This window comes from Engystomops pustulosus, chromosome 9, assembly GCF_040894005.1.
Source record: "Engystomops pustulosus chromosome 9, aEngPut4.maternal, whole genome shotgun sequence".
In the NCBI taxonomy this organism is placed as follows: domain Eukaryota; kingdom Metazoa; phylum Chordata; class Amphibia; order Anura; family Leptodactylidae; genus Engystomops; species Engystomops pustulosus.
In genome coordinates, this window is record NC_092419.1 from 110652570 (window position 1) to 110678635 (window position 26066).

At 55.7% G+C, this 26066-nt stretch overlaps 1 protein-coding gene across 2 annotated transcripts in view; it reads right to left on the reverse strand.

The window, feature by feature from the left end:
- The window catches only part of ABL1 (ABL proto-oncogene 1, non-receptor tyrosine kinase), a 146923-nt gene that overhangs the window by 50181 nt on the left and 70676 nt on the right, over positions 1-26066 (reverse strand). The window contains exon 1 of one of the 2 annotated variants that reach the window (XM_072125655.1): positions 4022-4505. The exons of the other annotated variant lie outside the window; for it this stretch is intronic. Within the exon in view, the coding sequence (XP_071981756.1) occupies positions 4022-4181 (160 nt within the window). The 5' untranslated portion in view covers positions 4182-4505. Of the gene's footprint in view, positions 1-4021; positions 4506-26066 lie in introns of those variants that run through there. 2 annotated transcript variants of the gene reach the window in all.

Consider the following 26066-nt stretch of genomic DNA (forward strand, 5'->3'; position numbering starts at 1 on the left):
AACCTGCCCCAGGAGCACCCGCAATCTGACCCTGACCCGGGAGCCGAGCACCCGTAATCTGACCCTTACCCAGGAGCCGAGCACCCGTAATCTGACCCTTACCCAGGAGCCGAGCACCCGCAATCTGACCCTGACCCGGGAGCCGAGCACCCGCAATCTGACCCTGACCCGGGAGCCGAGCACCCGCAATCTGAGCCTGACCCGGGAGCCGAGCACCCGCAATCTGACCCTGACCCGGGAGCCGAGCACCCGCAATCTGACCCTGACCCGGGAGCCGTGCACCCGCAATCTGACCCTGACCCGGGACCTGAGCACCCGCAATCTGACCCTGACCCGGGACCTGAGCACCCGCAATCTGACCCTGACCCGGGACCTGAGCACCCGCAATCTGACCCTGACCCGGGACCTGAGCACCCGCAATCTGACCCTGACCCGGGACCTGAGCACCCGCAATCTGACCCTGACCCGGGACCTGAGCACCCGCAATCTGACCCTGACCCGGGAGCCGAGCACCCGCAATCTGACCCTGACCCGGGAGCCGAGCACCCGCAATCTGACCCTGACCCGGGAGCCGTGCACCCACAATCTGACCCTGACCCGGGAGCCGAGCACCCGCAATCTGACCCTGACCCGGGAGCTGAGCACCCGCAATCTGACCCTGATCCGGGAGCCGTGCACCCACAATCTGACCCTGACCCGGGAGCCGAGCACCCGCAATCTGACCCTGACCCGGGAGCTGAGCACCCGCAATCTGACCCTGATCCGGGAGCCGAGCACCCCGCAATCTGACCCTGAACTGGGAGCCGAGCACCCGCAATATGATCGCCCCGGCAGCCATTGTTATTATGGTAGTCAGATGGTTCCCAGTATCATCCAGAACCTCCCACATCTGGGTGCCAGTCCATGCCAGCTCTTCACTCCAGCAGAGAGGATGGTGCACAGGAGCAGGATGTGGCTGGAGGGAGATCAGAGCCGATTCAACAGGAAGAAAGGAAATCCTCCCCCACACCCCCCATGTGTCACCCCATACCAGCGACCAGGCGTCCCCCCCGTACCGGCCAGTGACCGGGCGTCCCCCCCGTACCGGCCAGTGACCGGGCGTCCCCCCCGTACCGGCCAGTGACCGGGCGTCCCCCCCGTACCGGCCAGTGACCGGGCGTCCCCCCCGTACCGGCCAGTGACCGGGCGTCCCCCGTGTACCGGCCAGTGACCGGGCGTCCCCCGTGTACCGGCCAGTGACCGGGCGTCCCCCGTGTACCGGCCAGTGACCGGGCGTCCCCCGTGTACCGGCCAGTGACCGGGCGTCCCCCCCGTACAGGCCAGTGACCGGGCGTCCCCCCCGTACAGGCCAGTGACCAGGCGTCCCCCCTGTACCGGCCAGTGACCAGGCGTCCCCCCTGTACCGGCCAGTGACCAGGCGTCCCCCCCGCACAGCCCAGTGACCAGGCGTCCCCCCCGCACAGCCCAGTGACCAGGCGTCCCCCCCGTACCGGCCAGTGACCAGGCGTCCCCCCCGTACCGGCCAGTGACCAGGCGTCCCCCCTGTACCGGCCAGTGACCAGGCGTCCCCCCTGTACCGGCCAGTGACCAGGCGTCCCCCCTGTACCGGCCAGTGACCAGGCGTCCCCCCTGTACCGGCCAGTGACCAGGCGTCCCCCCTGTACCGGCCAGTGACCAGGCGTCCCCCCTGTACCGGCCAGTGACCAGGCGTCCCCCCTGTACCGGCCAGTGACCAGGCGTCCCCCCTGTACCGGCCAGTGACCAGGCGTCCCCCCTGTACCGGCCAGTGACCAGGCGTCCCCCGTGTACCGGCCAGTGACCAGGCGTCCCCCGTGTACCGGCCAGTGACCAGGCGTCCCCCGTGTACCGGCCAGTGACCAGGCGTCCCCCCTGTACAGCCCAGTGACCAGGCGTCCCCCCCGTACCGGCCAGTGACCAGGCGTCCCCCCCCCGTACCGGCCAGTGACCAGGCGTCCCCCCCTGTACCGGCCAGTGACCAGGCGTCCCCCGTGTACCGACCAGTGACCAGGCGTCCCCCCCGCACAGCCCAGTGACCAGGCGTCCCCCCTGTACCGGCCAGTGACCAGGCGTCCCCCCTGTACAGCCCAGTGACCAGGCGTCCCCCCCGTACCGGCCAGTGACCAGGCGTCCCCCCCGTACCGGCCAGTGACCAGGCGTCCCCCCCTGTACCGGCCAGTGACCAGGCGTCCCCCGTGTACCGACCAGTGACCAGGCGTCCCCCCCGCACAGCCCAGTGACCAGGCGTCCCCCCTGTACCGGCCAGTGACCAGGCGTCCCTCCCGTACCGGCCAGTGACCAGGCGTCCCCCCTGTACCGGCCAGTGACCAGGCGTCCCCCCCCCTGTACCGGCCAGTGACCAGGCGTCCCCCCCCCTGTACCGGCCAGTGACCATTAGAGGTTACATTCTCATCACCTGGGAACTACATGTACCATGATGCACTGCAATTCAAGATGGAGGAAGTCGTCAACAATCTTTATGGAGTCAAACAAAAATTGCAAAAAAAAAAACCCCAAAGCGCTGAAATATCTTGTGCTGCGCTGGTAGCAGAGCGTTCTCCTGAGCCGCTGCCCAGTGACACCAGCGCTCCGGCCTGATTTGTGTTTTGCAATAATCCGCCAGTGGGAAGATAAACAGCGAATTTACGTAAAATCGTCTTTTCTGCTGGAGGCGGCGGGTGGAGGGGCGGGGCCACAGAATTACGGCCACATAACAACAACGCAGCAAATCTCAAGTTTTCAAACTCTGAAACTTCTCAAACTCCGGACTTTGCCTTAGTTATCTCTTAAAGGGAACACGTCCCTGTATTGCTTCCTTAATTAAAGGGGCGGTCACCAAGCTTTCCGCTGCTAAGTCTAGGAAAATATTCCATGCAAGGAAAGCTGGATGGCAAGAAACAAGGTCGTCGCCCAACTTTCCCAAAACTCCCCATGGCAAATCCGATCTGGCTCTTATGTGGTGGCAAAGTAGACAAAGCAAATAGGACTCTAGGAAAGCTGGGTGATAACTTATGTAATGGTAGATGTGTTCATCTCTGGATCTGAGAAAGCTGGCAGAATGATAGTATATCCCGTGCGCCGTACAGACAGGAGCCTGTATGCTTGGAAAGCTGGGTGACAACCACAGTGGTTGGCGGGATGTATTGTTCCTCACCCAGCTTTCCCAGGAGCAGATATAAGGTTCTTCTTTCAGGAGGCCAGAAAAGAGAATGGTGATCACTTACGTTATCACCCAGCTTTTCCAGAACCAGATTGTCAAAACCTCAAGAGCTGCTTCTTAAAGGGGAAGCAGGTGAATTATTTGTGGAATTCCTCCTCTGGTTACCAGTTGTCAGTGACGACCTTGTCGTGGTCATGTGACCTGTGTAGTTCACTCCTATCGAGGGGTTAAACGCGATGGAAAGTTCTGGGGCGGCTAGCGCGTCTTGGACCCGTGTTCTAGGAGATGGCGTCAAACGAGACTTTACGGAGTTCCCTCCCATGGACTTTTACCATGTAAGGTGAGGTCAGCAGAGGACGCGAGCGGCTCCTTAAAGGTGAAGACCACCCAATGCCCTTAAGAGACTGGGGTCCAGCTCACTATTTAAAGGGATGACCCCCCCCCCTTCCCCTCATATGGAAGCCGACATGCAAGGGTCTCTGGAGTAGTCCGGGCATGCTGGGAGTGATAGAACCTCAATGGCTGATAACAGAGGACAACAGAGTGCAATTCTATAGGAATCTGGGAGAGCATGCACAGGGCTCTCCGGGCTCCGTTACTAGCCATAGGACGCTCGTACTGGTCGCAGCTGAGAGTCACATATCAGACAGTGGGATACAAGGCCATGTATGGATAACATGAAGCGCTGTGTATTCTATTGCTCTCTGTTAGCGGGTATAAGTTTTGGTTACGGGCCCTTTAAGGCTAGAAGTGATCCCATGGTGAGGCCTAGGAGAAGGGGCCCCCACCCTGACGCCTGCAGCAGCGGGTGCCCTCCCCCGCCCCCCCCCCCCCGGATCTCACCTTCCAGGTAGCAGCTGGAGGAGGAGGAGAGCCCCTTCTTGGACTTGCACCCCACCAGCTTCAGGCAGATCTCCAGCATCTTGAGGTGCTGGACGCAGGAGGTGCTGCCTCTCTTCTTCCTCGGGGGGCCGGCGATGAGGATTTTCTTTCCCTCCAACATGCGAATCAGAGCGGCGGGGGACGAGGCGGACGCGGGGCCCCGTGACGCAGGACGCCCGATCTACAACAACTCAAAAACTCCAAAGAATCTCCCAACTTCATCGATCCAAGAAGAACTCCCAGAGCCAGAAAAGGAGCGGCTCCGATTCCCTGGAAAAAGAGGGGGGAGGAGGGGGCTCCGCTCAGGCTCTAAGGGTCCGCGGCCCCCATTGCCGGTGGGTTCTCCTATGCCGGGGCCTGGAGGGGTGGGGGGGAAGGAGTTGGGCACTTTTGGGGAGAAGTTCCTGTAGAGTTGCTGGATGAGTGCATTAGGCTGTGAGGCTGCACACAAAGGGCCCCCTTATCCTGCTCTGCCTCCACTGATGACACAGGCCGGGAGCCCCTCCCCCCATATTAACCCTCGCCACAGAGCCCCACGCTGCCGGCCCACTGCTCTAAGATTCACAGACACATGCAACATCTCCGCTTGCTGTAAGTGAAAGCTAAAGTCCGATAACGATGACCCGTTACAGTGAATCAAAGCAATTCCCTCCGGGTATAACCCCCAGCCTCCAACCGTCAGGGCATGATGGGGGTTGTAGATGTCGGAATAAACCTCACAGAACAATAGTCCTTTCCAGGTTTCTATTAAGCAGGAACAAAAAAGTACATGGCTCCTCGTCCCAGAAGCTTACAATCTAATTCCACCCTCTATCTCACACACTAGGGCCGTTCCTGCTCTCATTGGGGTGTGAAACTCAACACAAATCTCCAAGCATCCCAGACGGCACCGAAACATTGTTTGATATGATGGAAGCACAGATAGTACTGCCTCCCAGTATCTCTCTATAAATGATAGAAGCACAGCTAGTACTGCCTCCCAGTATCTCTCTATAAATGATGGAAGCACAGCTAGTACTGCCTCCCAGTATCTCTCTATAAATGATGGAAGCACAGCTAGTACTGCCTCCCTGTATCTCTGTATAAATGATGGAAGCACAGCTAGTACTGCCTCCCTGTATCTCTGTATAAATGATGGAAGCACAGCTAGTACTGCCTCCCAGTATCTCTCTATAAATGATGGAAGCACAGCTAGTACTGCCTCCCTGTATCTCTGTATAAATGATGGAAGCACAGCTAGTACTGCCTCCCAGTATCTCTCTATAAATGATGGAAGCACAGCTAGTACTGCCTCCCTGTATCTCTCTATAAATGATGGAAGCACAGCTAGTACTGCCTCCCTGTATCTCTCTATAAATGATAGAAGCACAGATAGTACTGCCTCCCAGTATCTCTCTATAAATGATGGAAGCACAGCTAGTACTGCCTCCCTGTATCTCTCTATAAATGATCGAAGCACAGCTAGTACTGCCTCCCTGTCTCTATAAATGATGGAAGCACAGCTAGTACTGCCTCCCTGTCTCTATAAATGATGGAAGCACAGCTAGTACTGCCTCCCTGTATCTCTCTATAAATGATGGAAGCACATCTAGTACTGCCTCCCTGTATCTCTCTATAAATGATCGAAGCACAGCTAGTACTGCCTCCCTGTATCTCTCTATAAATGATGGAAGCACAGCTAGTACTGCCTCCCAGTATCTCTCTATAAATGATGGAAGCACAGCTAGTACTGCCTCCCTGTATCTCTCTATAAATGATGGAAGCACAGCTAGGACTGCCTCCCAGTATCTCTCTATAAATGATAGAAGCACAGCTAGTACTGCCTCCCTGTATCTCTGTAGAAATGATGGGAGCACAGCTAGTACTGCCTCCCTGTCTCTCTCTACAAAGGAGGAAGCACAGCTAGTACTGCCTCCCAGTATCTCTCTATAAATGATGGAAGCACAGCTAGTACTGCCTCCCTGTATCTCTGTATAAATGATGGAAGCACAGCTAGTACTGCCTCCCTGTATCTCTCTATAAAGGATGGAAGCACAGCTAGTACTGCCTCCCTGTATCTCTGTATAAATGATGGAAGCACAGCTAGTACTGCCTCCCTGTATCTCTGTATAAATGATGGAAGCACAGCTAGTACTGCCTCCCTGTATCTCTCTATAAAGGATGGAAGCACAGCTAGTACTGCCTCCCTGTATCTCTGTATAAATGATGGAAGCACAGCTAGTACTGCCTCCCTGTATCTCTGTATAAATGATGGAAGCACAGCTAGTACTGCCTCCCTGTATCTCTGTATAAATGATGGAAGCACAGCTAGTACTGCCTCCCTGTATCTCTGTATAAATGATGGAAGCACAGCTAGTACTGCCTCCCTGTATCTCTCTATAAATGATGGAAGCACAGCTAGTACTGCCTCCCTGTATCTATGTATAAATGATGGAAGCACAGCTAGTACTGCCTCCCTGTATCTATGTATAAATGATGGAAGCACAGCTAGTACTGCCTCCCAGTATCTCTCTATAAATGATGGAAGCACAGATAGTACTGCCTCCCTGTATCTATGTATAAATGATGGAAGCACAGATAGTACTGCCTCCCTGTACCTATGTATAAATGATGGAAGCACAGCTAGTACTGCCTCCCTGTATCTATGTATAAATGATGGAAGCACAGCTAGTACTGCCTCCCTGTATCTCTCTATAAATGATGGAAGCACAGATAGTACTGCCTCCCTGTATCTCTCTATAAAGGATGGAAGCACAGCTAGTACTGCCTCCCTGTATCTATGTATAAATGATGGAAGCACAGATAGTACTGCCTCCCTGTATCTCTCTATAAATGATGGAAGCACAGCTAGTACTGCCTCCCAGTATCTCTCTATAAATGATGGAAGCACAGCTAGGACTGCCTCCCAGTATCTCTCTATAAATGATAGAAGCACAGCTAGTACTGCCTCCCTGTATCTCTGTAGAAATGATGGGAGCACAGCTAGTACTGCCTCCCTGTCTCTCTCTACAAAGGAGGAAGCACAGCTAGTACTGCCTCCCAGTATCTCTCTATAAATGATGGAAGCACAGCTAGTACTGCCTCCCTGTATCTCTGTATAAATGATGGAAGCACAGCTAGTACTGCCTCCCTGTATCTCTCTATAAAGGATGGAAGCACAGCTAGTACTGCCTCCCTGTATCTCTCTATAAATGATGGAAGCACAGCTAGTACTGCCTCCCTGTATCTCTGTATAAATGATGGAAGCACAGCTAGTACTGCCTCCCTGTATCTCTCTATAAAGGATGGAAGCACAGCTAGTACTGCCTCCCTGTATCTCTGTATAAATGATGGAAGCACAGCTAGTACTGCCTCCCTGTATCTCTGTATAAATGATGGAAGCACAGCTAGTACTGCCTCCCTGTATCTCTGTATAAATGATGGAAGCACAGCTAGTACTGCCTCCCTGTATCTCTGTATAAATGATGGAAGCACAGCTAGTACTGCCTCCCTGTATCTCTCTATAAATGATGGAAGCACAGCTAGTACTGCCTCCCTGTATCTATGTATAAATGATGGAAGCACAGCTAGTACTGCCTCCCTGTATCTATGTATAAATGATGGAAGCACAGCTAGTACTGCCTCCCAGTATCTCTCTATAAATGATGGAAGCACAGATAGTACTGCCTCCCTGTATCTATGTATAAATGATGGAAGCACAGATAGTACTGCCTCCCTGTACCTATGTATAAATGATGGAAGCACAGCTAGTACTGCCTCCCTGTATCTATGTATAAATGATGGAAGCACAGCTAGTACTGCCTCCCTGTATCTCTCTATAAATGATGGAAGCACAGATAGTACTGCCTCCCTGTATCTCTCTATAAAGGATGGAAGCACAGCTAGTACTGCCTCCCTGTATCTATGTATAAATGATGGAAGCACAGATAGTACTGCCTCCCTGTATCTCTCTATAAATGATGGAAGCACAGCTAGTACTGCCTCCCAGTATCTCTCTATAAATGATGGAAGCACAGCTAGTACTGCCTCCCTGTATCTCTCTATAAATGATCGAAGCACAGCTAGTACTGCCTCCCTGTCTCTATAAATGATGGAAGAACAGCTAGTACTGCCTCCCTGTCTCTATAAATGATGGAAGCACAGCTAGTACTGCCTCCCTGTATCTCTCTATAAATGATGGAAGCACATCTAGTACTGCCTCCCTGTATCTCTCTATAAATGATCGAAGCACAGCTAGTACTGCCTCCCTGTATCTCTCTATAAATGATGGAAGCACAGCTAGTACTGCCTCCCAGTATCTCTCTATAAATGATGGAAGCACAGCTAGTACTGCCTCCCTGTATCTCTCTATAAATGATGGAAGCACAGCTAGGACTGCCTCCCAGTATCTCTCTATAAATGATAGAAGCACAGCTAGTACTGCCTCCCTGTATCTCTGTATAAATGATGGGAGCACAGCTAGTACTGCCTCCCTGTCTCTCTCTACAAAGGAGGAAGCACAGCTAGTACTGCCTCCCAGTATCTCTCTATAAATGATGGAAGCACAGCTAGTACTGCCTCCCTGTATCTCTGTATAAATGATGGAAGCACAGCTAGTACTGCCTCCCTGTATCTCTCTATAAAGGATGGAAGCACAGCTAGTACTGCCTCCCTGTATCTCTCTATAAATGATGGAAGCACAGCTAGTACTGCCTCCCTGTATCTCTGTATAAATGATGGAAGCACAGCTAGTACTGCCTCCCTGTATCTCTCTATAAAGGATGGAAGCACAGCTAGTACTGCCTCCCTGTATCTCTGTATAAATGATGGAAGCACAGCTAGTACTGCCTCCCTGTATCTCTGTATAAATGATGGAAGCACAGCTAGTACTGCCTCCCTGTATCTCTGTATAAATGATGGAAGCACAGCTAGTACTGCCTCCCTGTATCTCTGTATAAATGATGGAAGCACAGCTAGTACTGCCTCCCTGTATCTCTCTATAAATGATGGAAGCACAGCTAGTACTGCCTCCCTGTATCTATGTATAAATGATGGAAGCACAGCTAGTACTGCCTCCCTGTATCTATGTATAAATGATGGAAGCACAGCTAGTACTGCCTCCCAGTATCTCTCTATAAATGATGGAAGCACAGATAGTACTGCCTCCCTGTATCTATGTATAAATGATGGAAGCACAGATAGTACTGCCTCCCTGTACCTATGTATAAATGATGGAAGCACAGCTAGTACTGCCTCCCTGTATCTATGTATAAATGATGGAAGCACAGCTAGTACTGCCTCCCTGTATCTCTCTATAAATGATGGAAGCACAGATAGTACTGCCTCCCTGTATCTCTCTATAAAGGATGGAAGCACAGCTAGTACTGCCTCCCTGTATCTATGTATAAATGATGGAAGCACAGATAGTACTGCCTCCCTGTATCTCTCTATAAATGATGGAAGCACAGCTAGTACTGCCTCCCTGTATCTCTCTATAAATGATGGAAGCACAGCTAGTACTGCCTCCCTGTATCTCTCTATAAATGATGGAAGCACAGCTAGTACTGCCTCCCTGTATCTCTGTATAAATGATGGAAGCACAGCTAGTACTGCCTCCCTGTCTCTATAAATGATGGAAGCATAGATAGTACTGCCTCCCTGTATCTCTCTATAAATGATGGAAGCACTGATAGTACTGCCTCCCTGTATCTATGTATAAATGATGGAAGCACAGCTAGTACTGCCTCCCTGTATCTATGTATAAATGATGGGAGCACAGCTAGTACTGCCTCCCTGTATCTCTCTATAAATAATGGAAGCACAGCTAGTACTGCCTCCCTGTATCTCTCTATAAATGATGGAAGCACAGCTAGTACTGCCTCCCTGTATCTCTCTATAAATGATGGAAGCACAGATAGTACTGCCTCCCTGTACCTATGTATAAATGATGGAAGCACAGCTAGTACTGCCTCCCTGTATCTATGTATAAATGATGGAAGCACAGCTAGTACTGCCTCCCTGTACCTATGTATAAATGATGGAAGCACAGCTAGTACTGTCTCCCTGTATCTCTCTATAAATGATGGAAGCACTGATAGTACTGCCTCCCTGTACCTATGTATAAATGATGGAAGCACAGCTAGTACTGCCTCCCTGTATCTCTCTATAAATGATGGGAGCACAGATAGTACTGCCTCCCTGTACCTATGTATAAATGATGGAAGCACAGCTAGTACTGCCTCCCTGTATCTCTGTATAAATGATGGAAGCACAGCTAGTACTGCCTCCCTGTCTCTCTCTATAAATGATGGAAGCACAGCTAGTACTGCCTCCCTGTATCTCTGTATAAATGATGGAAGCACAGCTAGTACTGCCTCCCTGTATCTCTGTATAAATGATGGGAGCACAGCTAGTACTGCCTCCCTGTCTCTCTCTATAAATGATGGAAGCACAGTTAGTACTGCCTCCCTGTCTCTCTCTATAAATGATGGAAGCACAGCTAGTACTGCCTCCCTGTATCTATGTATAAATGATGGAAGCACAGCTAGTACTGCCTCCCTGTATCTCTCTATAAATGATGGAAGCACAGCTAGTACTGCCTCCCTGTATCTCTCTATAAATGATGGAAGCACAGCTAGTACTGCCTCCCAGTATCTCTCTATAAATGATGGAAGCACAGATAGTACTGCCTCCCTGTATCTCTCTATAAATGATGGAAGCACTGATAGTACTGCCTCCCTGTATCTATGTATAAATGATGGAAGCACAGCTAGTACTGCCTCCCTGTATCTATGTATAAATGATGGAAGCACAGCTAGTACTGCCTCCCTGTATCTCTCTATAAATGATGGAAGCACAGCTAGTACTGCCTCCCAGTATCTCTCTATAAATGATAGAAGCACAGCTTGTACTACCTCCCAGTATCTCTCTATAAATGATGGAAGCACAGCTAGTACTGCCTCCCTGTCTCTATAAATGATGGAAGCAAAGCTAGTACTGCCTCCCTGTATCTCTCTACAAAGGATGGAAGCACAGCTAGTACTGCCTCCCTGTATCTCTCTATAAATGAGGGAAGCACAGCTAGTACTGCCCCCCTGTCTCTCTCTACAAAGGATGGAAGCACAGCTAGTACTGCCTCCCAGTATCTCTCTATAAAGGATGGAAGCACAGCTAGTACTGCCTCCCTGTATCTCTCTATAAAGGATGGAAGCACAGCTAGTACTGCCTCCCTGTCTCTCTCTACAAAGGATGGAAGCACAGCTAGTACTGCCTCCCTGTATCTCTCTATAAAGGATGGAAGCACAGCTAGTACTGCCTCCCTGTATCTCTCTATAAAGGATGGAAGCACAGCTAGTACTGCCTCCCAGTATCTCTCTATAAAGGATGGAAGCACAGCTAGTACTTCCTCCCTGGATCTCTGTATAAATTATGGAAGCACAGCTAGTACTGCCTCCCTGTCTCTCTCTATAAATGATGATAGCACAGCTAGTACTGCCTCCCTGAATCTCTCTATAAATAATGGAAGCACAGCTAGTACTTCCTCCCTGGATCTCTGTATAAATGATGGAAGCACAGCTAGTACTGCCTCCCTGTATCTCTGTATAAATGATGGAAGCACAGCTAGTACTGCCTCCCTGAATCTCTCTATAAATAATGGAAGCACTGATAGTACTGCCTCCCTGTATCTCTCTATAAATGATGATAGCACAGCTAGTACTGCCTCCCTGTCTCTATAAATGATGGAAGCATAGATAGTACTGCCTCCCTGAATCTCTCTATAAATGATGGAAGCACTGATAGTACTGCCTCCCTGTCTCAGTTGCTTGTAAAGTCTCTCTCTATAGATCATTTGGAAGAGGAGATTACTCTATGTAAATGAGGAAGTAAATGATAGTACTGCCTCCCTCCAGGAATTACTGCACTCTAGTTTCTTCAGTATATGATCTATGGATATATAAGGGGACAGTACTCTCTATCTATAAATAATGGAGGTACAAGTAACATTGCATCGTCGCCTTTCTCTATGTGATGTAGATACAGTGAATACGGCTTCTCCCTGTAAATAATGTAGGCACAGATAGTGCTGTCTCTCCCTCTTATGGCACAGCTAGTACTACCTGCCTATCAGCACTTATACAGTATAAATGGTAGGACTTACAGGCCTAGTATATGACCTCCAGGCGGGTGGGAGATAAGCGGCGTCTCTGGTGTCCTGAGCATGTACTGGAGACATCAGCGGTGACATCTATTGAGCGAGAGCGCCCCCCTGGCCCTGATCTGTATGGTATATTACTGCAGACACCTTGTGGATACAGGGAATGAGTAGCGGCCGCAGTGATGGATGGCGGGCAGCGAGGTGGATCCGATCGACACGTCTCTCTTAAGCGCATTTATTTCCCATAAACAACAGACGCATCGACTTCTCCCGTTAGCGGCGGCCGTGAAAACCGCTACAAGAGCTGATGGTTTTATGGTAACAGCAATTTACTCTAAACTTTTAACCTCATTTTCACTCTCCACGGTCGATGGCGAAACTGCAGAATTCATGATTACGCCATAAAAAACGGGAGATGAGAAATCAAAATGAAAGAGCGTCCCTAAATAACACAATCCAAGCGCCTGGGATTACTAGCCCACCAGGACCGCGACCCCCCCCCCCCCCCACATGATCATTCACATTACAGGACAGTAAGTTGTAGGAGAGGAGTGGTCAAAAGGCGCCACGCTATTAAATGTGCCAGGGAAATATTAAAGGGGGTTCTCATTATCTTAAAGGGTTAATCCCACAAAGAAGAAATTCTCAATTACATTCAGAATAGAAAGATTTGGTGCCCAAGGACCAGACTATAAACTCACAGTGACCACAACTCCAGCACCCGCACCCAGAGTATAGAGAGGTAAGGGAGGTCGCTGCAGCCGGTGTGTGCTCCCCTGAGCCCGGACTATAGAGAGGTAAGGGAGGCCGCTGCAGCCGGTGTCTCCTCCCCTGAGCCCAGAGTATAGAGAGGTAAGGGAGGCCGCTGCAGCCGGTGTCTCCTCCCCTGAGCCCGGACTATAGAGAGGTAAGGGAGGCCGCTGCAGCCGGTGTGTGCTCCCCTGAGCCCGGACTATAGAGAGGTAAGGGAGGCCGCTGCAGCCGGTGTGTGCTCCCCTGAGCCCGGACTATAGAGAGGTAAGGGAGGCCGCTGCAGCCGGTGTCTCCTCCCCTGAGCCCGGACTATAGAGAGGTAAGGGAGGCCGCTGCAGCCGGTGTGTGCTCCCCTGAGCCCGGACTATAGAGAGGTAAGGGAGGCCGCTGCAGCCGGTGTGTGCTCCCCTGAGCCCGGACTATAGAGAGGTAAGGGAGGCCGCTGCAGCCGGTGTCTGCTCCCCTGAGCCCGGACTATAGAGAGGTAAGGGAGGCCGCTGCAGCCGGTGTGTGCTCCCCTGAGCCCGGACTATAGAGAGGTAAGGGAGGCCGCTGCAGCCGGTGTGTGCTCCCCTGAGCCCGGACTATAGAGAGGTAAGGGAGGCCGCTGCAGCCGGTGTCTCCTCCCCTGAGCCCAGAGTATAGAGAGGTAAGGGAGGCCGCTGCAGCCGGTGTCTCCTCCCCTGAGCCCGGACTATAGAGAGGTAAGGGAGGCCGCTGCAGCCGGTGTGTGCTCCCCTGAGCCCGGACTATAGAGAGGTAAGGGAGGCCGCTGCAGCCGGTGTGTGCTCCCCTGAGCCCGGACTATAGAGAGGTAAGGGAGGCCGCTGCAGCCGGTGTCTCCTCCCCTGAGCCCGGACTATAGAGAGGTAAGGGAGGCCGCTGCAGCCGGTGTCTGCTCCCCTGAGCCCGGACTATAGAGAGGTAAGGGAGGCCGCTGCAGCCGGTGTCTGCTCCCCTGAGCCCGGACTATAGAGAGGTAAGGGAGGCCGCTGCAGCCGGTGTGTGCTCCCCTGAGCCCGGACTATAGAGAGGTAAGGGAGGCCGCTGCAGCCGGTGTGTGCTCCCCTGAGCCCGGACTATAGAGAGGTAAGGGAGGCCGCTGCAGCCGGTGTCTCCTCCCCTGAGCCCGGACTATAGAGAGGTAAGGGAGGCCGCTGCAGCCGGTGTGTGCTCCCCTGAGCCCGGACTATAGAGAGGTAAGGGAGGCCGCTGCAGCCGGTGTCTCCTCCCCTGAGCCCAGAGTATAGAGAGGTAAGGGAGGCCGCTGCAGCCGGTGTCTCCTCCCCTGAGCCCGGACTATAGAGAGGTAAGGGAGGCCGCTGCAGCCGGTGTGTGCTCCCCTGAGCCCGGACTATAGAGAGGTAAGGGAGGCCGCTGCAGCCGGTGTGTGCTCCCCTGAGCCCGGACTATAGAGAGGTAAGGGAGGCCGCTGCAGCCGGTGTCTCCTCCCCTGAGCCCAGAGTATAGAGAGGTAAGGGAGGCCGCTGCAGCCGGTGTCTCCTCCCCTGAGCCCGGACTATAGAGAGGTAAGGGAGGCCGCTGCAGCCGGTGTCTGCTCCCCTGAGCCCGGACTATAGAGAGGTAAGGGAGGCCGCTGCAGCCGGTGTGTGCTCCCCTGAGCCCGGACTATAGAGAGGTAAGGGAGGCCGCTGCAGCCGGTGTGTGCTCCCCTGAGCCCGGACTATAGAGAGGTAAGGGAGGCCGCTGCAGCCGGTGTCTCCTCCCCTGAGCCCAGAGTATAGAGAGGTAAGGGAGGCCGCTGCAGCCGGTGTCTCCTCCCCTGAGCCCGGACTATAGAGAGGTAAGGGAGGCCGCTGCAGCCGGTGTGTGCTCCCCTGAGCCCGGACTATAGAGAGGTAAGGGAGGCCGCTGCAGCCGGTGTGTGCTCCCCTGAGCCCGGACTATAGAGAGGTAAGGGAGGCCGCTGCAGCCGGTGTCTCCTCCCCTGAGCCCGGACTATAGAGAGGTAAGGGAGGCCGCTGCAGCCGGTGTCTGCTCCCCTGAGCCCGGACTATAGAGAGGTAAGGGAGGCCGCTGCAGCCGGTGTCTGCTCCCCTGAGCCCGGACTATAGAGAGGTAAGGGAGGCCGCTGCAGCCGGTGTGTGCTCCCCTGAGCCCGGACTATAGAGAGGTAAGGGAGGCCGCTGCAGCCGGTGTGTGCTCCCCTGAGCCCGGACTATAGAGAGGTAAGGGAGGCCGCTGCAGCCGGTGTCTCCTCCCCTGAGCCCGGACTATAGAGAGGTAAGGGAGGCCGCTGCAGCCGGTGTGTGCTCCCCTGAGCCCGGACTATAGAGAGGTAAGGGAGGCCGCTGCAGCCGGTGTCTCCTCCCCTGAGCCCAGAGTATAGAGAGGTAAGGGAGGCCGCTGCAGCCGGTGTCTCCTCCCCTGAGCCCGGACTATAGAGAGGTAAGGGAGGCCGCTGCAGCCGGTGTGTGCTCCCCTGAGCCCGGACTATAGAGAGGTAAGGGAGGCCGCTGCAGCCGGTGTGTGCTCCCCTGAGCCCGGACTATAGAGAGGTAAGGGAGGCCGCTGCAGCCGGTGTCTCCTCCCCTGAGCCCAGAGTATAGAGAGGTAAGGGAGGCCGCTGCAGCCGGTGTCTCCTCCCCTGAGCCCGGACTATAGAGAGGTAAGGGAGGCCGCTGCAGCCGGTGTCTGCTCCCCTGAGCCCGGACTATAGAGAGGTAAGGGAGGCCGCTGCAGCCGGTGTCTGCTCCCCTGAGCCCGGACTATAGAGAGGTAAGGGAGGCCGCTGCAGCCGGTGTGTGCTCCCCTGAGCCCGGACTATAGAGAGGTAAGGGAGGCCCCTGCAGCCGGTGTGTGCTCCCCTGAGCCCGGACTATAGAGAGGTAAGGGAGGCCGCTGCAGCCGGTGTCTGCTCCCCTGAGCCCGGACTATAGAGAGGTAAGGGAGGCCGCTGCAGCCGGTGTGTGCTCCCCTGAGCCCGGACTATAGAGAGGTAAGGGAGGCCGCTGCAGCCGGTGTCTGCTCCTCTGAGCCCGGACTATAGAGAGGTAAGGGAGGCCCCTGCAGCCGGTGTCTGCTCCCCTGAGCCCGGACTATAGAGAGGTAAGGGAGGCCGCTGCAGCCGGTGTGTGCTCCCCTGAGCCCGGACTATAGAGAGGTAAGGGAGGCCGCTGCAGCCGGTGTGTGCTCCCCTGAGCCCGGACTATAGAGAGGTAAGGGAGGCCGCTGCAGCCGGTGTCTCCTCCCCTGAGCCCGGACTATAGAGAGGTAAGGGAGGCCGCTGCAGCCGGTGTGTGCTCCCCTGAGCCCGGACTATAGAGAGGTAAGGGAGGCCGCTGCAGCCGGTGTCTCCTCCCCTGAGCCCAGAGTATAGAGAGGTAAGGGAGGCCGCTGCAGCCGGTGTCTCCTCCCCTGAGCCCGGACTATAGAGAGGTAAGGGAGGCCGCTGCAGCCGGTGTGTGCTCCCCTGAGCCCGGACTATAGAGAGGTAAGGGAGGCCGCTGCAGCCGGTGTGTGCTCCCCTGAGCCCGGACTATAGAGAGGTAAGGGAGGCCGCTGCAGCCGGTGTCTCCTCCCCTGAGCCCAGAGTATAGAGAGGTAAGGGAGGCCGCTGCAGCCGGTGTCTCCTCCCCTGAGCCCGGACTATAGAGAGGTAAGGGAGGCCGCTGCAGCCGGTGTCTGCTCCCCTGAGCCCGGACTATAGAGAGGTAAGGGAGGCCGCTGCAGCCGGTGTCTGCTCCCCTGAGCCCGGACTATAGAGAGGTAAGGGAGGCCGCTGCAGCCGGTGTGTGCTCCCCTGAGCCCGGACTATAGAGAGGTAAGGGAGGCCCCTGCAGCCGGTGTGTGCTCCCCTGAGCCCGGACTATAGAGAGGTAAGGGAGGCCGCTGCAGCCGGTGTCTGCTCCCCTGAGCCCGGACTATAGAGAGGTAAGGGAGGCCGCTGCAGCCGGTGTGTGCTCCCCTGAGCCCGGACTATAGAGAGGTAAGGGAGGCCGCTGCAGCCGGTGTCTGCTCCTCTGAGCCCGGACTATAGAGAGGTAAGGGAGGCCGCTGCAGCCGGTGTCTGCTCCCCTGAGCCCGGACTATAGAGAGGTAAGGGAGGCCGCTGCAGCCGGTGTGTGCTCCCCTGAGCCCGGACCATAGAGAGGTAAGGGAAGCCGCTGCAGCCGGTGTCTGCTCCCCTGAGCCCGGACCATAGAGAGGTAAGGGAGGCCGCTGCAGCCGGTGTGTGCTCCCCTGAGCCCGGACTATAGAGAGGTAAGGGAGGCCGCTGCAGCCGGTGTGTGCTCCCCTGAGCCCGGACTATAGAGAGGTAAGGGAGGCCGCTGCAGCCGGTGTCTGCTCCCCTGAGCCCGGACCATAGAGGTAAGGGAGGCCGCTGCAGCCGGTGTCTGCTCCCCTGAGCCCGGACCATAGAGGTAAGGGAGGCCGCTGCAGCCGGTGTCTCCTCCCCTGAGCCCGGACTATAGAGAGGTAAGGGAGGCCGCTGCAGCCGGTGTCTGCTCCCCTGAGCCCGGACTATAGAGAGGTAAGGGAGGCCGCTGCAGCCGGTGTCTGCTCCCCTGAGCCCGGACCATAGAGGTAAGGGAGGCCGCTGCAGCCGGTGTGTGCTCCCCTGAGCCCGGACTATAGAGAGGTAAGGGAGGCCGCTGCAGCCGGTGTGTGCTCCCCTGAGCCCGGACTATAGAGAGGTAAGGGAGGCCGCTGCAGCCGGTGTCTGCTCCCCTGAGCCCGGACCATAGAGAGGTAAGGGAGGCCGCTGCAGCCGGTGTCTCCTCCCCTGAGCCCGGACTATAGAGAGGTAAGGGAGGCCGCTGCAGCCGGTGTCTGCTCCCCTGAGCCTGGACTATAGAGAGGTAAGGGAGGCCGCTGCAGCCGGTGTCTCCTCCCCTGAGCCCGGACTATAGAGAGGTAAGGGAGGCCGCTGCAGCCGGTGTCTCCTCCCCTGAGCCCGGACTATAGAGAGGTAAGGGAGGCCGCTGCAGCCGGTGTGTGCTCCCCTGAGCCCGGACCATAGAGAGGTAAGGGAGGCCGCTGCAGCCGGTGTCTGCTCCCCTGAGGCCGGACTATATAGAGGTAAGGGAGGCCGCTGCAGCCGGTGTCTCCTCCCCTGAGCCCGGACTATAGAGAGGTAAGGGAGGCCGCTGCAGCCGGTGTGTGCTCCCCTGAGCCCGGACTATAGAGAGGTAAGGGAGGCCGCTGCAGCCGGTGTGTGCTCCCCTGAGCCCGGACCATAGAGAGGTAAGGGAGGCCGCTGCAGCCGGTGTGTGCTCCCCTGAGCCCGGACCATAGAGAGGTAAGGGAGGCCGCTGCAGCCGGTGTCTGCTCCTCTGAGCCCGGACTATAGAGAGGTAAGGGAGGCCCCTGCAGCCGGTGTCTGCTCCCCTGAGCCTGGACTATAGAGAGGTAAGGGAGGCCGCTGCAGCCGGTGTGTGCTCCCCTGAGCCCTGACTATAGAGAGGTAAGGGAGGCCCCTGCAGCCGGTGTGTGCTCCTCTGAGCCTGGACTATAGAGAGGTAAGGGAGGCCCCTGCAGCCGGTGTGTGCTCCTCTGAGCCCGGACTATAGAGAGGTAAGGGAGGCCGCTGCAGCCGGTGTGTGCTCCCCTGAGCCCGGACTATAGAGAGGTAAGGGAGGCCGCTGCAGCCGGTGTGTGCTCCCCTGAGCCCGGACTATAGAGAGGTAAGGGAGGCCCCTGCAGCCGGTGTGTGCTCCCCTGAGCCCGGACTATCGAGAGGTAAGGGAGGCCGCTGCAGCCGGTGTGTGCTCCCCTGAGCCCGGACTATAGAGAGGTAAGGGAGGCCGCTGCAGCCGGTGTCTGCTCCCCTGAGCCCGGACTATAGAGAGGTAAGGGAGGCCGCTGCAGCCGGTGTCTGCTCCCCTGAGCCCGGACTATAGAGAGGTAAGGGAGGCCGCTGCAGCCGGTGTCTGCTCCCCTGAGCCCGGACTATAGAGAGGTAAGGGAGGCCCCTGCAGCCGGTGTGTGCTCCCCTGAGCCCGGACTATAGAAAGGTAAGGGAGGCCGCTGCAGCCGGTGTGTGCTCCCCTGAGCCCGGACTATAGAGAGGTAAGGGAGGCCCCTGCAGCCGGTGTGTGCTCCCCTGAGCCCGGACTATAGAGAGGTAAGGGAGGCCCCTGCAGCCGGTGTGTGCTCCTCTGAGCCCGGACTATAGAGAGGTAAGGGAGGCCGCTGTACATATAGCCTCCCTGTCTCACAATGTAAATGATCAGGGTGGCCATAGGACATCTGCGCCCGGTCACCTGCCCCGGATATCCGCAGGGTGGCCATAGGATGTCTGCGCCCGGTCACCTGCCCCGGATATCCGCAGGGTGGCCATAGGACATCTGCGCCCGGTCACCTGCCCCGGATATCCGCAGGGTGGCCATAGGACGTCTGCGCCCGGTCACCTGCCCCTGATATCCGCAGGGTGGCCATAGGACGTCTGCGCCCGGTCACCTGCCCCTGATATCCGCAGGGTGGCCATAGGACGTCTGCGCCCGGTCACCTGCCCCTGATATCTGCAGGGTGGCCATAGGATGTCTGCGCCCGGTCACCTGCCCCTGATATCCGCAGGGTGGCCATAGGACGTCTGCGCCCGGTCACCTGCCCCTGATGTCCGCAGGGTGGCCATAGGACGTCTGCGTCCGGTCACCTGCCCCTGATGTCCGCAGGGTGGCCATAGGACGTCTGCGCCCGGTCACCTGCCCCTGATGTCCGCAGGGTGGCCATAGGACGTCTGCGCCCGGTCACCTGCCCCTGATATCCGCAGGGTGGCCATAGGATGTCTGCGCCCAGTCACCTGCCCCTGATATCCGCAGGGTGGCCATAGGATGTCTGCGCCCAGTCACCTGCCCCTCATATCCGCAGGGTGGCCATAGAATGTCTGCACCCGGTCACCTGCCCCTGATGTCCGCAGGGTGGCCATAGAATGTCTGCACCCGGTCACCTGCCCCTGATATCCGCAGGGTGGCCATAGGATGTCTGCGCCCAGTCACCTGCCCCTCATATCCGCAGGGTGGCCATAGAATGTCTGCACCCGGTCACCTGCCCCTGATATCCGCAGGGTGGCCATAGGATGTCTGCACCCGGTCACCTGCCCCTGATATCCGCAGGGTGGCCATAGGACGTCTGCACCCGGTCACCTGCCCCTGATATCCGCAGGGTGGCCATAGGACGTCTGCACCCGGTCACCTTCCCATGATATCCGCAGGGTGGCCATAGGACGTCTGCACCCAGTCACCTGCCCCTGATATCCGCAGGGTGGCCATAGGATGTCTGCACCCGGTCACCTGCCCCTGATATCCGCAGGGTGGCCATAGGATGTCTGCACCCAGTCACCTGCCCCTGATATCCGCAGGGTGGCCATAGGATGCCTGCACCCGGTCACCTGCCCCGGATATCCGCAGGGTGGCCATAGAATGTCTGCACCCGGTCACCTGCCCCTGATATCTGCAGGGTGGCCATAGGATGTCTGCACCCGGTCACCTGCCCCTGATATCCGCAGGGTGGCCATAGGACGTCTGCACCCGGTCACCTGCCCCTGATATCCGCAGGGTGGCCATAGGACGTCTGCACCCGGTCACCTTCCCATGATATCCGCAGGGTGGCCATAGGACGTCTGCACCCAGTCACCTGCCCCTGATATCCGCAGGGTGGCCATAGGATGTCTGCACCCGGTCACCTGCCCCTGATATCCGCAGGGTGGCCATAGGATGTCTGCACCCAGTCACCTGCCCCTGATATCCGCAGGGTGGCCATAGGATGCCTGCACCCGGTCACCTGCCCCGGATATCCGCAGGGTGGCCATAGAATGTCTGCACCCGGTCACCTGCCCCTGATATCTGCAGGGTGGCCATAGGACGTCTGCACCCGGTCACCTGCCCCTCATATCCGCAGGGTGGCCATAGAATGTCTGCACCCGGTCACCTGCCCCTGATATCCGCAGGGTGGCCATAGGACGTCTGCACCCGGTCACCTGCCCCTGATATCCGCAGGGTGGCCATAGGACGTCTGCACCCGGTCACCTGCCCCTGATATCCGCAGGGTGGCCATAGGATGTCTGCGCCCGGTCACCTTCCCATGATATCCGCAGGGTGGCCATAGGACGTCTGCACCCGGTCACCTGCCCCTGATATCTGCAGGGTGGCCATAGGATGTCTGCACCCGGTCACCTGCCCCTGATATCCGCAGGGTGGCCATAGGACGTCTGCGCCCGGTCACCTGCCCCTGATATCCGCAGGGTGGCCATAGGATGTCTGCACCCGGTCACCTGCCCCTGATATCCGCAGGGTGGCCATAGGATGTCTGCACCCGGTCACCTGCCCCGGATATCTGCAGGGTGGCCATAGGATGTCTGCACCCGGTCACCTGCCCCTGATATCCGCAGGGTGGCCATAGGATGTCTGCACCCGGTCACCTGCCCCTGATATCCGCAGGGTGGCCATAGGACGTCTGCACCCGGTCATCTGCCCCTGATATCCGCAGGGTGGCCATAGGACGTCTGCACCCGGTCATCTGCCCCTGATATCCGCAATCCATTCTAGAAGGTTATCGCGGTTCTTCGGGAAATTGAATGTTCTACAAAGATTCTGATTAAGGCGCGAGACGATGATTATTTTATATCAACCGCAAAGGTCAGTGAGGCGCCAGATGCCAGCGCCTCAGATTATCACAAGGTAGCGGAGATACAACCCCCCTCCCCCGCACACCTGATCTCTGATATAACAGCGGAGGAGGCAGCGTCCACCTGGTTTCAATACAGAGCAAAGCGATTAGCGGCCGCGGCCAAGACGCGACATATGGACCGATCAGCGGGAGAGAGACAGGAGAAAACAGCCCGTAAGGGGTTAATGCAGGGGGGGCAGGAACTGCTGCGAAAGGGGGTGCAGGGGGAAGGGGACAAAGCCCCTCAGATTGTCATAGGAAAGCGAATTCTCTGTTTAGTTTGGAATAAAATCTCAGGATTGCAGTGCAGACCGACACCGGGAGGCTCCATGTATATTGGGTCCTATACGTCTCCTGAGCACAGCGCAGTCACTGGAGATGTATAATGTCACTACCCCGGGTCCTATACGTCTCCTGAGCACAGCGCAGTCACTGGAGATGTATAATGGTCACTACCCCGGGTCCTATACGTCTCCTGAGCACAGCGCAGTCACTGGAGATGTATAATGTCACTACCCCGGGTCCTATACGTCTCCTGAGCACAGGGCAGTCACTGGAGATGTATAATGTCACTACCCCGGGTCCTATACGTCTCCTGAGCACAGCGCAGTCACTGGAGATGTATAATGTCACTACCCCGGGTCCTATACGTCTCCTGAGCACAGCGCAGTCACTGGAGATGTATAATGTCACTACCCCGGGTCCTATACGTCTCCTGAGCACAGGGCAGTCACTGGAGATGTATAATGTCACTACCCCGGGTCCTATACGTCTCCTGAGCACAGCGCAGTCACTGGAGATGTATAATGTCACTACCCCGGGTCCTATACGTCTCCTGAGCACAGGGCAGTCACTGGAGATGTATAATGTCACTACCCCGGGTCCTATACGTCTCCTGAGCACAGCGCAGTCACTGGAGATGTATAATGTCACTACCCCGGGTCCTATACGTCTCCTGAGCACAGCGCAGTCACTGGAGATGTATAATGTCACTACCCCGGCTCCTATACGTCTCCTGAGCACAGCGCAGTCACTGGAGATGTATAATGTCACTACCCCGGCTCCTATACGTCTCCTGAGCACAGCGCAGTCACTGGAGATGTATAATGTCACTACCCCGGGTCCTATACGTCTCCTGAGCACAGCGCAGTCACTGGAGATGTATAATGTCACTACCCCGGCTCCTATACGTCTCCTGAGCACAGCGCAGTCACTGGAGATGTATAATGTCACTACCCCGGGTCCTATACGTCTCCTGAGCACAGCGCAGTCGCTGGAGATGTATAATGTCACTACCCCGGGTCCTATACGTCTCCTGAGCACAGCGCAGTCACTGGAGATGTATAATGTCACTACCCCGGGTCCTATACGTCTCCTGAGCACAGCGCAGTCACTGGAGATGTATAATGTCACTACCCCGGGTCCTATACGTCTCCTGAGCACAGCGCAGTCACTGGAGATGTATAATGTCACTACCCCGGGTCCTATACGTCTCCTGAGCACAGCGCAGTCACTGGAGATGTATAATGGTCACTACCCCGGCTCCTATACGTCTCCTGAGCACAGCGCAGTCACTGGAGATGTATAATGTCACTACCCCGGGTCCTATACGTCTCCTGAGCACAGCGCAGTCACTGGAGATGTATAATGGTCACTACCCCGGGTCCTATACGTCTCCTGAGCACAGCGCAGTCACTGGAGATGTATAATGTCACTACCCCGGGTCCTATACGTCTCCTGAGCACAGCGCAGTCACTGGAGATGTATAATGTCACTACCCCGGGTCCTATACGTCTCCTGAGCACAGCGCAGTCGCTGGAGATGTATAATGTCACTACCCCGGGTCCTATACCTCTCCTGAGCACAGCGCAGTCGCTGGAGATGTATAATGGTCACTACCCCGGGTCCTATACGTCTCCTGAGCACAGCGCAGTCGCTGGAGATGTATAATGTCACTACCCCGGGTCCTATACGTCTCCTGAGCACAGCGCAGTCACTGGAGATGTATAATGTCACTACCCCGGGTCCTATACGTCTCCTGAGCACAGCGCAGTCACTGGAGATGTATAATGTCACTACCCCGGGTCCTATACGTCTCCTGAGCACAGCGCAGTCACTGGAGATGTATAATGTCACTACCCCGGGTCCTATACGTCTCCTGAGCACAGCGCAGTCACTGGAGATGTATAATGGTCACTACCCCGGGTCCTATACGTCTCCTGAGCACAGCGCAGTCACTGGAGATGTATAATGTCACTACCCCGGGTCCTATACGTCTCCTGAGCACAGCGCAGTCACTGGAGATGTATAATGTCACTACCCCGGGTCCTATACGTCTCCTGAGCACAGCGCAGTCACTGGAGATGTATAATGGTCACTACCCCGGGTCCGATACGTCTCCTGAGCACAGCGCAGTCACTGGAGATGTATAATGTCACTACCCCGGGTCCTATACGTCTCCTGAGCACAGCGCAGTCACTGGAGATGTATAATGTCACTACCCCGGGTCCTATACGTCTCCTGAGCACAGCGCAGTCACTGGAGATGTATAATGTCACTACCCCGGGTCCTATACGTCTCCTGAGCACAGCGCAGTCACTGGAGATGTATAATGTCACTACCCCGGGTCCTATACGTCTCCTGAGCACAGCGCAGTCACTGGAGATGTATAATGGTCACTACCCCGGGTCCTATACGTCTCCTGAGCACAGCGCAGTCACTGGAGATGTATAATGTCACTACCCCGGGTCCTATACGTCTCCTGAGCACAGCGCAGTCACTGGAGATGTATAATGTCACTACCCCTGGTCCTATACGTCTCCTGAGCACAGCGCAGTCACTGGAGATGTATAATGTCACTACCCCGGGTCCTATACGTCTCCTGAGCACAGCGCAGTCACTGGAGATGTATAATGTCACTACCCCGGGTCCTATACGTCTCCTGAGCACAGCGCAGTCACTGGAGATGTATAATGTCACTACCCCGGGTCCTATACGTCTCCTGAGCACAGCGCAGTCGCTGGGGCTGCTCCCAATTAAGACTCGGCAAGAATTTTTATCTGAATTCCTGCAATAACGTCATCGGGCGCGGAGCCAGCGGCAGGATCCTGTACACTTCATCCTGAGGTGGAAGCAAAGGCCGACATGGAGGAGTCACGTCCGGGGGCGCACACACTACACACATACTATGTACTAGAGGGACGGGGAGATCTGCAACTCAGAAGCACAAACCTTTCCTGACAGCTTGTTACAAAGTATCAGTCCTGTTTGCAGTTTCAGCCATGCACCAACTATTATGTTTTCATAGTGTAATCAGACCTCACACTGCTGTGCGCTGTGCTCTGTGCTCTCTGCAGCCAGTGTTATGTATTGTCCCTGGAGAGATGTGTAATTATACCTCACACTGCTGTGCGCTGTGCTCTGTGCTCTCTGCAGCCAGTGTTATGTATTGTCCCTGGAGAGATGTGTAACCATACCTCACACTGCTGTGCTCTGTGCTCTCTGCAGCCAGTGTTATGTATTGTCCCTGGAGAGATGTGTAATCAGACCTCACACTGCTGTGCTCTGTGCTCCCTGCAGCCAGTGTTATGTACTGTCCCTGGAGAGATGTGTAATCATACCTCACACTGCTGTGCTCTGTGCTCTCTGCAGCCAGTGTTATGTAATATTCCTGGAGAGATGTGTAATCAGACCTCACACTGCTGTGCTCTGTGCTCTCTGCAGCCAGTGTTATGTATTGTCCCTGGAGAGATGTGTAATCATACCTCACACTGCTGTGCTCTGTGCAGCCAGTGTTATGTATTGTCCCTGGAGAGATGTGTAATCAGACCTCACACTGCTGTGCTCTGTGCTCTCTGCAGCCAGTGTTATATACTGTCCCTGGAGAGATGTGTAATCAGACCTCACACTGCTGTGCTCTGTACTCTCTGCAGCCAGTGTAATGTATTGTCCCTGGAGAGATGTGTAATCAGACCTCACACTGCTGTGCTCTGTGCAGCCAGTGTTATGTATTGTCCCTGGAGAGATGTGTAATCAGACCTCACACTGCTGTAATCTGTGCTCTCTGCAGCCAGTGTTATGTACTGTCCCTGGAGAGATGTGTAATCAGACCTCACACTGCTGTGCTCTGTGCTCTCTGCAGCCAGTGTAATGTATTGTCCCTGGAGAGATGTGTAATCAGACCTCACACTGCTCTGCGCTGTGCTCTCTGCAGCCAGTGTTATGTATTGTCCCTGGAGAGATGTGTAATCATACCTCACACTGCTGTGCTCTGTGCTCTCTGCAGCCAGTGTTATGTAGTCCCTGGAGAGATGTGTAATCATACCTCACACTGCTGTGCTCTGTGCTCTCTGCAGCCAGTGTTATGTACTGTCCCTGGAGAGATGTGTAATCAGACCTCACACTGCTGTGCTCTGTGCTCTCTGCAGCCAGTGTTATGTACTGTCCCTGGAGAGATGTGTAATCAGACCTCACACTGCTGTGCTCTGT